This window comes from Aulonocara sp. 'chitande type north' Nkhata Bay, linkage group LG12, assembly GCF_057382095.1.
Source record: "Aulonocara sp. 'chitande type north' Nkhata Bay isolate Kocher_YH1m ecotype deep benthic linkage group LG12, A_spYH_male_GT1.1, whole genome shotgun sequence".
Lineage (NCBI taxonomy): Eukaryota > Metazoa > Chordata > Actinopteri > Cichliformes > Cichlidae > Aulonocara > Aulonocara sp. 'chitande type north' Nkhata Bay.
Genome location: NC_141355.1, coordinates 36,050,465 through 36,065,773, shown reverse-complemented (window position 1 = coordinate 36,065,773; position 15,309 = coordinate 36,050,465). Strand labels below are relative to the sequence as shown.

Genomic DNA, 15,309 nt, shown 5'->3' with positions numbered 1-15,309 from the left:
TGTAGTTGGAGAAGAACAATGGGTGACTGTATAAGACATGCAATTAAGCTCACAATGAGTAGCCTCTTCAGACTGGTACCCTCTTCCCCCTGGTAAAAAGCAATATGGCGCAATTTCCCTAAATTTGGGGAAATTAATTTCAGGTCCTGTGTAATATTTGTCATTCAGTTGCATTAAAATGATATAAAAGTCACCAGCATCACAGAAAGACTTGAAAGGTCCAGTTCATTGACTTGAATTAGCAGAACTGAGACCTAGAAGGCCGTGATTGAGTGCAGCTACCTGTCTCTGCACACTTTTCAGTCAAAGCTTTTGCCAAATCCAGATGGGTGAGTTATAACCAAATCATCACAGGCTGTCATGATGGCTGAACATAGCTTTAGGGACCACAACAGGATTGTGCACTGTGGTGTGAATATGGTTACTGCTGCTGCAAAGTTGGACTTGGACATTGGAGTCTATGGGATTGAATCACCTTTCAAGCCTGCTTCTAGTGCAGGGGTGGGCAACTCCAGGCCTTGAGGGCTGCTGTCCTGCAGGTTTTAGGTATTACCCTGGGTCAACACACCTGAATCACATGATTAGTTCGTTACCAAGCCTCTGGAGGACTTCAGGACATGTTGAGGAGGTCATTTAACCATTTGAATCAGCTGTGTTGAATCAAGGACACGTCTAAAACCTGCAGGACACCGGCCATTGAGGCCTGGAGTTGCCCACCCCTGTTCTAGTGGATACTAGAGGATCTCCCTTGAGGTTTCCACTCGATCACAGGAGTGTGATCCTAAATCTGTTTTTGAATGGGTGAATAATGCTTGTAGTATAGAGCGCTTTTAGAGAAGAACAGCACTATAAGAGCCATTTAGCATCTGATTTGGTTGTCATCGTGGAGAAGTTGTTACAAGGTCACTTTGTGCAGTTTGGACAGTTTCATTCAAACTGCTTGACTTAAACTTACCACTGAAACTTTGTGTGGTTGCCAAATGTGTTTGATATTGTGACGGCTCTCAGAAAGACCAGAAAAAGACACGGCCTTTAATTTGTGCAGGTTAAAGCCTTGAAAAACATCTTGGGCTGACAGAAATGTGTCACATCAAAAGAAAAACCAAAACAACAAACATGGCATTAAAGTGAAGGGAGTCGAATTTAAAGACGACACTCGGTTTGATGATCAGTCATCTTTAAAAAAAAAAAAAAAAAAAAAAAGCAGAATAATTTTTCTGACAATACAATTTCCAAAACAAACACAGGCTGGTTTATTTTATTCTCAGCCCGTGCGACGGTTGTCAGGATGCCTCAGAGCAGAGCTGCCGTCCCCAGGTGGCTGCAGTTGGCATGAGAGAGCATTTTTAAATGCCAGGAGCTTGGAGGAGCACCTGAATGGCTCGACTGGCTGAAATAATAGCAGGGGATACATCTAAAGGCTGTTAGAGGCAGCGCAATCTGGCAAGCTCTCAGAAGCTTCTTCTTGTATGTGTCTGTTACTGGGAAACTCTCCTGTGTTTGTTTGTTTTTTATTCTTGCTGCAGTAAAAAGAGAAGAGGCTCCGGAGGGACAAACAAAACCTATTATTGAATTCTTGAGAAATTAGGTCTAATTAATCTGTGATTTATAAGTTATTTTCTTGTTTTTCTTTTCTGTTTTGAACTACAAGATTAGATATACCAAAATTACTTCTGTTGCTCAAGCAGTTAAACAAGCTTTCATCATCTGTACAGAGAACACGCTGTTTATGTTTGTTTAATCAGCCATGCGGCAAATGTGCTCTGTAGTTCTTTCAACCAGCTCTGTGCACTTTGACAGTTCCAAGTCCATGAAAACTGTGTGACTACGATCCCATAAAACCCTGTAATGCTGCACTGTAAGATGTCTTTACCGGCTAGTCATAAAAAATGCGTAGAATAAAGAGCACATATCCAGGCAGGGTTTCATTAAAAAACAATATATGTTGCCAAAAAATGTATTTTGTGTGCACAGGACACACAATATAAAATAATCACCCAACAAAATAATAAATAATCTGCTGTTACAGTTACTAGTTTATCTGTTCTTGTTTGTTAATGGATCATTAAATCAGCTCCAGAGACATTCTTTAACAAATTATTGTTTATTTCATAAGAAAAAATGTAATCTTCTCTTTATTTAGTGCTGTAAGTTAAATGCTTTTTTTTTTTTTTACTTTAAAAATATTCAGTTTCAGAGAGGAGGTTCACACTGAGCACACGTGACGGGTGTGAAAGAGTCTGGAGGCGCTCTGGTGAATGTTATCAGACATCAGGGTACCAGAAGCAAAGCTGCCAGTTGTGGTGTTGTCTGCCGAATGCCGATCAAGCTGCGTGGGGCTGAGCTGCGAGCACAGGTCCTGCTAAAGGACGCCGGGACCCGTGTTCCCCTTCGTGGAGTCTGAATCTGACATTTTGGTCAGAAACATGAACCAGCGAGCCTGTCCAGCTCTCCTCACATCTCCATCTTGAAGTAGTAACCTGTGAAACCTGAATTATCTGCAGATACTATCGCATGATGACTGCAGTGATAGGGACATTTAGATGAAAAACAGTCAGGAGGGATAAGGAGAGGAATGGGCTGTAGCCACCAGCTGCTAAAACATTCCCTTTGTGGGGTTTGTCATGTTGTTGCCTGTCCAGTGGACCTGTTGTCATGACCATCTGCACCAAAGCAGCTGAAATGGGCTCACAGTGGGTTCTGCTTACCAACTGGAGAGATTGATAGCACTGAAGTTTAGCTTTGTTTTTTACTGTAATGGCTGAGTGTTCCCTTCACTTATTGACCAGTAAATGCTTGTCTCCCATTTATTAATTTATTGTTTTTTATCTTGATTTAACCAGGAAGGTAGTCCAGAAATCAGACTTTTTTATTTGTTCCCTGAGTTCTTGTGCTTTATTTGGATTTTTGTTTCTTTACTTTTTGGACTCGCCTCTGAGAAAAAAAAAAAGTGCAGGCCTTCTATATTTTTTTGCAGCATTAAATATGTGTATCTGCAAACTGAGTCAAACAACACTAATTAAAAAAACAAACACCTCTTCCTCTGGATCAAGGTGATGACAACAAGTGCCCTGAGGTGTCAGAGGAACAGGTTCAGTAAGTTGTTTTCAGTTAGAGGTGTTTGAATTTCTTAAGACGGTTCCTGTTAGTCTGTTTTCATTCGTCCCTACAGGTTGCCTAACGCTCACATAGCTTCAGATGACGTTGTTAAACACGTAAACTACCTGGAGATAATCCCCTCCTTCAGTTAAGCAGGAAATTTCTTCGAATTTTATTGCATCATGTTGAGGTTTCATTTTCTCTTGAGAGCGGTAACAGCAGGACATTTGAGCGTCGTAGCCTCACGGTGTTGTTGTTGTTGTGGAGGTCATTACCAAGCGGTCTCTCTCCACCTTTGACATACACGGACAGATGTGAGCCTCTTCTAGAAAGCCTTTTCCTTTTTTCCTGGCATAGGTTAATTTTTTTCTAGTGTTGTTCCTCGTGTTGTTGACACAGCTGTTAAAGTAAACATGCATGAGCTGAGCGTTGGCGGTTGGGGTTCGGCCAATCTGTGAAGAGGGGAGTGGGAGCCCTGGAGTCGCCTTCACTGAGGTTCTGCTCCTCCAGGATCCTCATGTTTTTTGGGACTGGTTGTCAGCAAAGCCGTGATGTGGTGCTGGAGCCGGTGGATCTGTGGACTGCTGGCCGGGACCTGGGATGGCGAGGATTATTACAGGACAGTCGGAAGAAAAGAAAGACAGGTTGGAGCTCTTAATGTTTGCCTTCACTCTTAAGTGTAAAGAGGCTGAGTTTGTAGTTCAGTGTTGGGCTTGAACTGAAGGACTGGCCACATTGGCTCCTTGCAGGTAAAATAATGCCACCCTCTAACAGCGAAGGAAGTTGTAGTGAAGCGGAAGACACGTTTAGACGGATACTGGTTTATAGTTCCAGGGAAAGCACTGGAATTTTTTTTTTTCAAAATAAGTCCCAGTTTAAATTAAACTCTGGTTGAGTGCTCCCCAGTTTAGCCCCCCGGTGTAAATAGCACTGACTCAGCATTAGTTACCTGTGTTTATTTTACTGTTTAACCTTTGCTACACTTTGCCGTTAATGCTAATACAGTTTAATACCACGACTTGTTTTGAACACCCTTTTTATATTAGTGATGCATTATGAGTGATAGCCATATTTATGAGTCATAAACCTGAATTAATGATCTGTGCCAATGATCTGGGTGTGCTCGCTGCAATTTCTTTAAACTCTGTTGGTGAATGTAAAAACAAGCAGGATTGGTATCTGCTCACTTGGAAGTAGAGAGTAAAAAACAGCCAAACAGCTCACTGTTCGGCTGTTTAAACTATGCAAATAATTCAGTAGAAACTTGAGTTGTTTTGAAGTGATGCATGTGACACATCACAGTGGCACGCTTGACATTCTTCTGATTAACAGATATGACCTGGAGTGGAGAGGTTTTAAAGTGTGAGAGCTTTTTGTTTGTTTATTTGTTTTGCTTTTTACCAGTCAGATGCTCTTTCCATTTTTAATAATTTTCTATCTGTAATTCTGCTCTTGTTTAAATTAAGTTTTCCCAAGTGTGGGCTGCACTCCTCTGCTGGCCGTGTGAAGGATTTGGAGTCTTACGTTTAAGTTTTTAAGTGTAGTTTGTGATGCTGTTGTTAAAGGGACCTGTTATGGTTCTTTACAACTCCATGTTTTTGCTCTGACCTTTCCACATGAGCTTTGCATGATTCGCAGTTTAAAATAATCCCTGTTTATCTTATACTCGGCCTTTGTACAGGCAATCTCCTGTCTCTTTTAAGGTCCCTGTCTTCTGATTGGCTGGGTGGGGCTTCTGTGCCTGGGATAACCATATTAGGGGATCTTTGACTCTTAGTGACATCACACAGAGTCAAGAGTAGAAAAAACTGTTTAGGCTTCAAGCTTTGGACTCACAGGGATCACTAGCACACTGACCAAGATTAATATCAACCCGTTTAAGCCTGTGAGTGATTTTAAAAAGGTCTTACTTAAAATATGCTCCAAATATCTTAAAGATGTGGTACAGATACGCATCCTGCATGTTTAAAATGAAATATGTCCAACAGCCACATAATATTGCTGCAACAGTGGGAGCGCTCAGGTCGGCTCTTGAGTTAATCTGACTTCACAGCACGACATGTCTGCACCAAGAACCAATCGCTACATGTGAAATGAAAGAATAAAGGCCTCGCTTTCTATAATCTGCTCCCATTAGCTGTCATTACAGTGTGCTGGCTTCACAGAGACATGAAGCAGCACAGACGCCTGACCTCAGCTGTCTGTGCTGCTTAGAAGCTGTCAACCTCAGACGACAGGAAGTACAGGAAGCCAGACCTTTTCTCTGTATGACTCACACTCACTCGGGCCTTCAGATTACAGAAATAAGAAAAGATTTTACTGGTTTTATTGTTATTTATAATAGAAGGCAGCTCACAGGTGCGATTAAACTGTGCCAAGATTGGTTGAATGTGTTCTTTAGGCTTCTGTCTGTCCTCAGCTCTGAGCCTTTATCTGAGGTAGAAGAAAACCTGTGCTCTGTGCAGTTCTGCAGACCATGAATCAACAGCTGTGAACGCTGGTGTTTGTGTCACTGAAGTTGAATTTTACAGATTTAGCTGATTTCATTAGGAGGAGGGTTTTGAACATGAATCTTTATTTTTTTCTTGTATTAATCAGTTTATCGTGATTTATGGGCTTGTTATTTTCCTCTTGTTACATAACTCGATATCCAGTCTATGTCTGGCTCTCCCTTTGGCTTTTATTTGTTTCAGGTTTATTGTTCGTGAAGCACTGCAGGAAACATTGAGAGCCTGGCAGCAACCCAGGATAACCACCCAGCTTTAATGCCTTGCTAAATGGCCTCCTGACAGGAGGAATAAAGAACTTTCTGCACTGCTCAGTGTCAGCAGGACTAAAATAAGCCGCTGATGTCACTGCCCTAATTTTAATTTTACCCTCGTCGTGATGGGAATCTGTCTTTGGTTAGTGATGTTTGGATCTGCCCTCCTCACATACTTCTGTGAAACTTCTTCTGTAGGTCAGGGGGTGCAGTCTCTCAGTAAAAGCACGAGTGTTTCTGTGTGAGAAAATAAGAACGTAATGCAGGCTGTTAGCGTCACCGTCCTCGGGGAGCCGTAAAACATCAGCCAGGCCCGCAGCAGCAGCACAACAACATCCTCTGGTGTTGATTTCCAGCAGATGGAAAAAGAGCTTCAGTTAAATCGCAGCAGACTCAGAGTTGGCCGGCCCTCCAGGCTCTGTCAGATTTCTGGGATTCAGCCCATGTGGGTTATTTTGTAGGGCAGATATTAGTACCAGTGCTTGTTATTCTGTGACTTTCACTCTTTCTGCTGCTCTGTGCTCTGTGCAGATGAAACGGGGAATAGTCACGTCTTGCTCGACGCTATCTTTCAAACCGATCTACCATCCGGGTCAGGCTTTGTGTTCAACAGACTTTAGGATGTTTTTCAGGCTGTGTTTGCAGTATAGTTTTTGCTGCTCTGTTGTATCTTAATTGCCCCTTGGGGATAAATAAAGTCTCTCTGATTCTGATTAATGATAATAAATAAAGCCTCGTGTTTCTGTTGCAGCCTGGCAGAAAAGCACTGGACAGGCCACCGAGGATCTGGGAATAAATTGGTACTAAAATCTTTAAAACAATATGGAAAGTGTGGATATTTAAACATTTAAATAATTGGAAATTTCTATCTTTTTTAGACAAAAACTTTAATAAAAAGCTTTCAAATAAACATCTTGGAGATTTGTGATAAGCGAAACAGCAACAGCCACATTTTATCATATAGCCTGCACGATCAGATGCAGCATGCAGAGCTTTTTATGAGGTCACAGAGCCTCATATGGACTCATATGGTTTGATTATTGATTATTATTTGCAATCAAGGATACTTGTGATTTGTCCAATTATAAAGGAATGAAGTCCATCCATGCATCCTCTTTCTTCCAGTCTGTCGAAGGACTAACACACAGAAACACACAGCCATTTCGAATCACCAGTAATCATAACCCCAATGCATGTCTTCAGACTGTGAGGGGAAGCAGAGAGAAAACCTGCAGAACTCCACACAGAAAGCCCCAGCTGTCCCGAGGATTCAAACCCAGGACTTTCATGCTGTGAGGGGACAAAGTTAACCACTGTTTTGCCCAAGAGGTACAAGAAATGAAGTGAAATGAAACCAAAACCTTTCTTCAAACACTTAAAACATGTTATATCAGGAAACCTGCTTTTACAGGACCTGGCTCATTGGTGTGGTGACAATAATGGAAATATGTCTGGAAATATCTCCTTTCCCACTTCTAATCACTAGACTGTAATCTTCCACAGTGAACCATGGCTGTCTTGATTTATTGGAAACTTAAATCTGTATAAACCTTTAGAAAGCCGTGTTGCTCCCTCACTCGTCTTCTTCATGTCGGGCAGCTGCAGATTTCTGAGTTATGATGCGCAGCCGCTTGGCGAGGACAGGTCGGCGAGGTCGGACGTGCTTGTGGTTGCATTCAGCTTCAGCTGGTGCGGCAGATGTTTTCCTTAAATGTTCTAAAATGCTTTCACACCTGTCAGAGCCTTGGCGTGGAAAAGCAGTGGGTTGTTTCAAAAAAATCCAAAAAGAAAAACATGTGAATGAAAATTAAGGTTTAATAATGTAACAGTTAGGTAATGGTTTTGTTCTGCTGTTTAAAGCAGGCTGCGGTGAATTTAAAAGATTTGTTCTCACTGTGATTGGAGACGTTTGTTCCTGACACTGACCAGTAGGAGGCGGTGTTAGACGTCTTCAGGTTCTTTCTCTGAAGTCTTAGCCTAAAATTCCCCCAAGATGCATTTGTTGAACCACAACACAAACTAATTCAGTTTACTAACAGGGACTTCCTGATGGTGCTTTCAGGTGCTTTCTGACTGTTAAAGTCAGGTTGTTTGTTTTCATGGTGAGCAGCAGTGCTTTGACAAGGTGTGTGCAGGATAACATTGTATAACATTGAGATCTTTGTGTTGAGGTGGTTCCATTGAGGATTTTGTTTCATTTGCTCCTAATTGTTTGCAGCTGAAAAGTTTGGTCAGTGAGCTATTTCGATATTAATCTGTAATTTGGCTCATTTATTTTGGAAAAATTATTCTTTTCTATCTTTTCAGCTGAGGACCTGCTGATTTTCCCTGTTGTATTTTCTAAGTATAGTAAGATCAGACAGGATGTGTTTATTCTAAAAGTTGGCAAAGAATTACAGCAGCTTATGACAAAACAGCTTAAACAGACTAGAAAAAGTACAGTGACAAAGCCAAATAGATCAGTTGGGTAAAATTTACAAAAATGGAAAAAAATCTAATAAGTAAAATTTAAAAAGCAAAGTAAGTGAAGATCTAAATAAAAATAATATAATATAGTACTTGTGTAAAGTAAAAGCTCAGTACATTTGATTAATCAAAATAAAATGGAATAAAAATGTCTTAAACGCTAAAATGTAAGTTGAAAAATGCAGATTTTAGATACACAAAATTAGACTTTTTCCCCATTTAAATACATACTTATTTATCATCTTTCCACAAATATGTTTAAAACTCAAATCAGTCACCTAAAAAAGACCAAAAAAAACCCCAAAACCCTAAATAATTATATTTAAATGATGTCTTTATAGAGCTATAATCTCAGTAAAACTGCTGAAGTGTGACTTAGACTTTTATAACGAGTTAACACACTCACAGGTAATTAGTTTTTTATATTAATGCATAATCAATCTTTGGAAAACTAAGTGAAAAGCAGAAAGTTGCCCTTTCGAAAGGTGTTAGAGGAGCATGTACTGGTTTAAACTCTACGCCACCTTTAAGCTGTGCTTCAGTGTAACAGTGGAGGATCAGGTGGGGGAAGCGTGTTTGCTGAGCTGCTCTGGGCTCACGGTAAACGTGTAACTCCAGCAGACTCCACTGTTTTCTTTTCCCACACAGTCCTCCTGCCACAGTGAAGGCACAAACAGCGCCATCATTTCCCAGAGACATGAGTAAGAGCGGGGGAGTAAGTGCTGCCTTCAGGGACGTCTCGCAGACTCCCGTTTCATACATAACAACTTTATAGTGTGCTTGTGTCGCCCAGGTTACTATAGTTACCTTAATTTAGGTGTGATAAAATAAAATGTGGGAAACTTGAAATTAAAGTTAAAAGCAAATATAAACTTTTGTAAGTAAATGAAATTATTTTGTGACCTTAGAAAACTAATCACAATAAAATTACAATGCAGATTAAATAGCATTACTTCTAGTTTGTTAATCTGAATGATGAGGCTTTGGGGAATGTGCTTATTGAGATAATAGGCTGTCTGCACATCTGTGAGTCCACTGCCGTAACAAACTGTGTTTCTATTGTAATACTCATTCTAATTTTGGTCAGGACTCCCTTGAAAAAGAGGTCTTTGATCTCAACGGGACATTCCTGGTTAAATAAAGGTTAAATAAAAATAAAAATAAAAATTTTGTCCCTGATAGAGAATCTCCAGATTATAATATTTAAGAAAAATAAAAACCCAACAAAAAAACACAAACTAAAGCTAGGGCTGAAACTAATAAATATTTAAGTAAAAAAATTTCCAACAATGAAAAAATTACCTGAAATGACCAAACTCACTTTGTAAACTAACTGGAAAAAAGAAAAAGAAAAACTATTATAATTGGATTAAAAAATAACAACAACAACCGTAGAGTGTTAGTTTGTTTTTGTTTTGTTTTAGCACAAAGTAAAAGTCTGATATGGTGACGACCGTTATAAACATTAAAGTATGGTTAACAGCATTTCATTACATCTATGTAAATAAAAAATAACTAAATGAAAAGAAGTAGTTTGTTCCTTTTCCATGAAAAGTACGTGTTAGATGTTTAACAAAAATTTTGCAAAGTTGTATTCACGTTAATGTAATTAAAGTTTTAACTTCTTTTTTTTTTTAAAGTATAATGCGTGGGATTAAATACAAGACAAAACTTGTAACGTAATTTTCGCTAAAGCCATCCTGTGCGTTTGGTTTATCCGACAGCCCTGAAGGCACCGGTTGGTGGGGGCGGGGTTTAGAAAAGCCCCGGTGTGAGTCAGGGCCGTGATAAACTGTACTGAGAGAGGCGATGATCACACAGAAGCGTTAGTCTCAGGCGGCAGCGGCAGTGTGTGTCTGTGGGACTCCTAAAAAACATTAGAAATGTCAGCGCGGGGGTGTGACTGAACTCTGCGGGCATCCATGGTCTATTTCCCGGGGATGCAAGCCGAGGCGCGTAGCGTCAAGCCGGGCCAGCTGCTCGAGATGTTTGACTCTTCGTGGAGGGTGCGGAACATTTGGGACGGCGTGAGGCTAGAGGTGGTCGAAGACCGCAGCCCGGTGGTCCTGCACAGCTTCACCCACCTGGACCCTGACCTGCCGCTGGTGGAGGTGAGGAGGGTGAGGAGGCAAGGAGAGGTCCGTTAGCTGATGCGGTTTGCTGTGTTGTCATGAAGGAGGGTGATCGGGCGGATCCAAACAGGTTTTCAGGCTTCAGGGTGGCGATTCTGGAGGAATAACACAACACTTGTGCTCTTAAAGAAACATTTTCTTACCGTTAAAATAGAGATTTATGATGTTTCTCCTGTATCTCCACGTATTTCAAAGCTTTATCTACTTTTATGCCCATAAAACATGTTTAAATTTGCGTTAAATAAGCTTACATTCAACTTGGTGAGTCACCCAGGTGATGCAATGTGCCATAAACGCTCTAATCCTGTATTTTTAAGCCCTGTAAACGGATTATCAGTATAAAGCTGTTGATTGGCTGCAGCTTACAGTGTTAATACAGCCTCATAACAAACATAACAATACAGGGAAATCTAATATGATGCTGCGGTGCTGCTTGGCAGGAGAGTACAGTTACAGGATGACTTGCTTTTTCATGTTGTTATTGAAGCTTTTAGCCCTGTGGTTATCACCCCTCCCTCCCTCTGATTCTCTTTGATACTGAAACCCTCCTGTGCAGGTGTCGCTGAGTCAAACCTCACAAATGCTATGAAATATCTGCATGTTTCATACTGAGAGTGGTCGTTCTGTTTGTTTTTTACAGAACGATGCTTTCTGCATCAGTCGCTTGTACTTCTAGGGGTTTTTCCACATGTGCGGGCATACATTGAATCAATCGTGTGATTTACAGTTTCACTGGTTGTTACAGGAAGTAGTGGCCTGTTACTGCAGCAACATGATTCATTGATGGGTCAACAAAGTCACCCAACAAAGGAGCGAAGTTAAGATTTTGTTTTTGGTTCTGATCTAATTTAACAGACAGATATAAATCCATTTAGTTAGTTGTATCATGTTTAGGAAGCTCCACTGCAGTTCTAAATGTGGCCATGATTACTGTAATTACAGATTAATCTGTAGATTACCCCATTACCCCAGCTGTTTGAGTCATTGTTTCATTGTTAGAATAGCTGTCATAATAAAGATTACACATGGCTTCTTTTGTCCAATCAGCAATCTGAAGCAGAAATACTTTAGTGTAATTTCACAGAAAGCCGAAGAAACAAGCGGGTTTTCAGATATAGAAGCTGCAGCCAGCGAATCAGATGCTTTTACATGTTCAGGTCACGATCAAAGTGAATCTAAAAGTAAAAGCACACACGCAGCAGAATGACTTTAGAGTGTTTTACATCCAAAACACCCTCCGAGGGAACCGTGAGCCTCTGAGTTCTGGGTTGGGCCTCCGTGGATCGGTCCAGGTTTAATTGAGTGGATGCTTGATTAAATTGGGGTCTTTGGATCCCCGCTGTAGTGGTGACGTCATTGTCTGCATTCACTTATTACTTGTGCTCTGATATGTCTGCATCACTGGAGCCGTTAAATCTTAAGCAGCTGTTATTTTTACTGAAATGAAAACAAGAAAAACAGCATATTTCTACCATTAAAAGATGACAGCATCTCACATTATTCATCATTTATTAATTTGTATTGTGTTTTCACTACATATTACTAACAAACAGACCTGTAACAGCTGCTGAGGTGTTTGTGTGGTGTGTATTTACATTTCTAGGCGGGCTAAAGAGTAGATTTAACACATTAATGTTAACCCTCTGTGGTCTAAGTCAGCATAAGCAATAAAACCAACTCTTCACTATGCTGGCCCTAGTTTTTAGAGGTTGGGTTGATCACTTAGACCTCAGATGGACAATCAAGAATCACTCTTGTTTGTGTTCCCGTGGAGTTGAATTGTGATGCTAGTAGAGCTCAAATCATAGCCTGTACATGAAAGATGGACATAGCCACTAGTTGGCACTACAGATGTTAGTTGATTAAACAAATTATTCTTATTTCATTGAAGTACAACAGCAGTTTCCTGCTAGTTCAACAATGTTAGGACGCCACTGGCTGGTGCTCCTGTAACTTCAGTCTCTGTCACGTTTCTTTGAGCCAGCGTGGTTCTGCAGGACTTCTGCAGGAAGCTATGTGTGACCACATTCATGTTTTTGTTAATGAGGTTTTAAAGCCTCAGGCTGAACTTTTTTGCTGTCACCATCTTGCTGGTTTGAGATGAGATGGAACAAACTAATGAGATTGATGCTTTATGGTTTTTGAGTCTGTGTGGCAGTTTAAGTTATACAATTTTAAAAGATGTAAAACTAACGATTGATACCACAAACTCATCAGGAAAGCGTTTGCTAGGGTCATAGGTCAAGTGAGCAGCAGGGGTCTTTATTCATAAAGAATCTGACTAGTCTGTGCAACTAGAAAAGTCTCCCCCTGCTGGCCATTAGAGAGAATGCAGGTTAAATGCTTCACTCTTCAAACACATGGAGGGTTATTTTATTCTTTAGTAAACTAAACCGAAACATGTTAACATGTTTGACTTTAGAAGACTGAACACACTACAAACCCAATTGTGCCAAAGTTTTAATGCTGTGTAAAATGATATATTTATGATATGCTTTCTGTGTTCTGTTGTGAATTAAATAGAGGTTTATGGGTATGCAAATATTTTCTTTGCTCTGCAAATTTAGAGCAGTTAATAACAGGAAATTGTCCCTGCTGTATATGAAGATCACGTGTGTTTTGCTTCTCTATCACTACACTGTTTTCATATCTCTAACTGTCATGTTCCCCCCGCCTCGCTGTCCTCTTTAAACCCAGCCTCATAGATATGGTTTCATTGCTATCTATAGAAATTGCCTTTGTTCTGGATTAAATAAACGTTTTCCAGCCTTGTGCTCCATACATCTCGAACATTCGATCACATAAGGAGGGCAGGATGAGTAATCATATTTATTGGTCTTAAACGGAGCCAAGGATTGGATGGCAGTGTCACCATGGAGACCATGTATTCCAGTCTGTGTACCTGGATTACATGTTCTCTTCTTTTTACTTTTCGGTGTCTTCGGTCAGACTGGACTGGTATCAGAGGTTCATTATTAAACCCCCCCCCCATTTGCCTCAGTGTGCCCCTGCTGGTCTCCCGTCCCCTGCTAACCTGTTCTGCTTCGTCCCTTTGCTCTAATCTAATCCTCTGCTCTAACACAATTACCTAATCCCCCTCCTGCGGAGGCTGAGGGGTTTCCTCCACAACCGCTGCCTTTATTCCCCTCCTGCTGCACATGAATGTTATTTGATGCTGAGGTTGTGTTGCAGCATGAGGGGGTCACTGGGGCTAATGTGGTGCTGCCGGCGGTCAGATTGAGCTATTTGTTGATCCCTCTGACTCCGTGTAACCAGCAACATCAGCCTCAATGCACTGTATCGTATAGCTGAGAGGATCGAGTGGCTTTGAAATGGAGGTGTGCCACGAGATGAAGTTACTGCAGTGTGAGGCTAATAACAAAGTGATGCTGTGCTGTGTCACGGCTGGATGATTGTTTTGGGCGATTAATGGGCATTTTGGTTCTTTGTAAAATCGGATTTGTTATAACAAAGGCACAAAAATGATGCATGCCTGCTTAAATTTGAAGTTGAAGCTGATGTGCTTGACCAAGTTACATTTATCGACCTATTTCTACAACATTTTGTATCTTTCTGCAGGAACTGACCCACTGATATGGCAAGGTTGATGGAATTGCTTTTTTTCTACCCTATAATAAAACAGTTGCACTCATGCAGAGTTTTTTTTTCCTGGCTCAAAATGGGCCTCTGAGGGGTGACTGTGCATACAACCACAACTCGTCCACGTGTAACTGAAGAGGATAGTCTTTGTTAACCTCAGTTAGCAGAGGGTTTCTTGTTATTTTTTTGCCATTTGATTGGTACAAATGTATTGCATTAAGAGTTAAGCGGTCTCTCTGTGTAACAGTGTGTACTTTGGCTGTTTGTGCATCGTGCTTTGTTTCTTCTTTTTCTTTACCAGCTTTGTTTGACTTTATGTAACCGTGTTTTTGCTTCTTCTTTTTTTTTTCCAACCCTGTATAATCTAATTTTCACAGGAGCCAAGAAGCCCTCTTGGCCACAGATGCAATAAGCCAAACGGTATACAACAGTGCATTCAAGCTAAAAATAGTCATAATTACCAACGATGCAGTCCGTTAGCAAATCAGCAGGATCAGGGGCCGAACCTTTCATAAAACTCTGCTGAACAAAGACTGCTGCTTATCGAGCCCGTCTCAAGAGAAACAGTGAGCACTTTGAACTGTCAGCTCATTCAATTACAAATCAGTTTGCAGAGAACATCAGAGAAGCAGCGAAGCAACTCCCAGAGCAATTGGTTCAAGGGACTCTGTTCACCTTTGTGCTTAAAGGATCTGATTCGGTTTAGGAAGGAAGGAAGTGCAGGGACTTTTTCATAGATCATTCCCCTTAGTGTTTAGTGAATGTTCTCCATGTTATTGCAGCACCAGCTATCAACATATTTAAAAAAAAAATAAAATCTGGGATTTCCGTCTATTAACCAAAAATATCCCCTAACTTTAGAACAAAGCAGGGAAATTGGAATTCCAAGCTTAATTAAGGGGGTATTCAAAGGAAGAAAAACAATGCCATTTACCTTGGACAGTGTTCAGCACGACGTTGTCATTGTTTCCCTACAGGAGCAACAGAAAATATGTTTTATTTTTACTTAAAAAGGCTGCTGCTGCTGACACGTGGTGCAGTAAACAGAACAACACAGAACTGAACCGATGTGTCGATCGGACTGATAATCAATCAAATATCAGATCAGTCCATCCCTAATAGACACACACCTCCAGTCGTCCATCTTGTTGTGTTTGTAGTTGTTGCTATGCCAGTCGCACCGTAACCGCGTGAATGCAAACAGACAGAAAGCCCTTGACAGTGAGGGTAACCCCTCAGTGGGCAGCTACC

General features: G+C 40.8%; 1 protein-coding gene and 1 long non-coding RNA gene across 8 annotated transcripts in view; one reads left to right on the top strand and one right to left on the bottom strand.

Annotated features, from left to right (window-relative positions):
* The window catches only part of LOC147317998 (ral guanine nucleotide dissociation stimulator-like), a 59,092-nt gene that overhangs the window by 19,408 nt on the left and 24,375 nt on the right, over positions 1-15,309 (top strand). Inside the window, exon 1 of one of the 7 annotated variants that reach the window (XM_086315424.1) lies at positions 2,337-3,743. The exons of 3 other annotated variants lie outside the window; for them this stretch is intronic. In XM_086315424.1, coding sequence (XP_086171550.1) covers positions 3,651-3,743 — 93 coding nt within the window. In that variant the 5' untranslated portion in view covers positions 2,337-3,650. Of the gene's footprint in view, positions 1-2,336; positions 3,744-7,082; positions 10,438-15,309 lie in introns of those variants that run through there. 3 more of the 7 variants (XM_086315420.1, XM_086315422.1, XM_086315421.1) reach the window with 3 other exon arrangements.
* LOC147317999 (uncharacterized) lies at positions 2,135-10,748 on the bottom strand. The gene is made up of 4 exons (XR_015131917.1): positions 10,710-10,748; positions 7,411-10,553; positions 5,976-6,097; positions 2,135-3,694 (listed from the first exon to the last, which is right to left on the bottom strand). It is a non-coding gene; the product is annotated as an uncharacterized LOC147317999 (long non-coding RNA).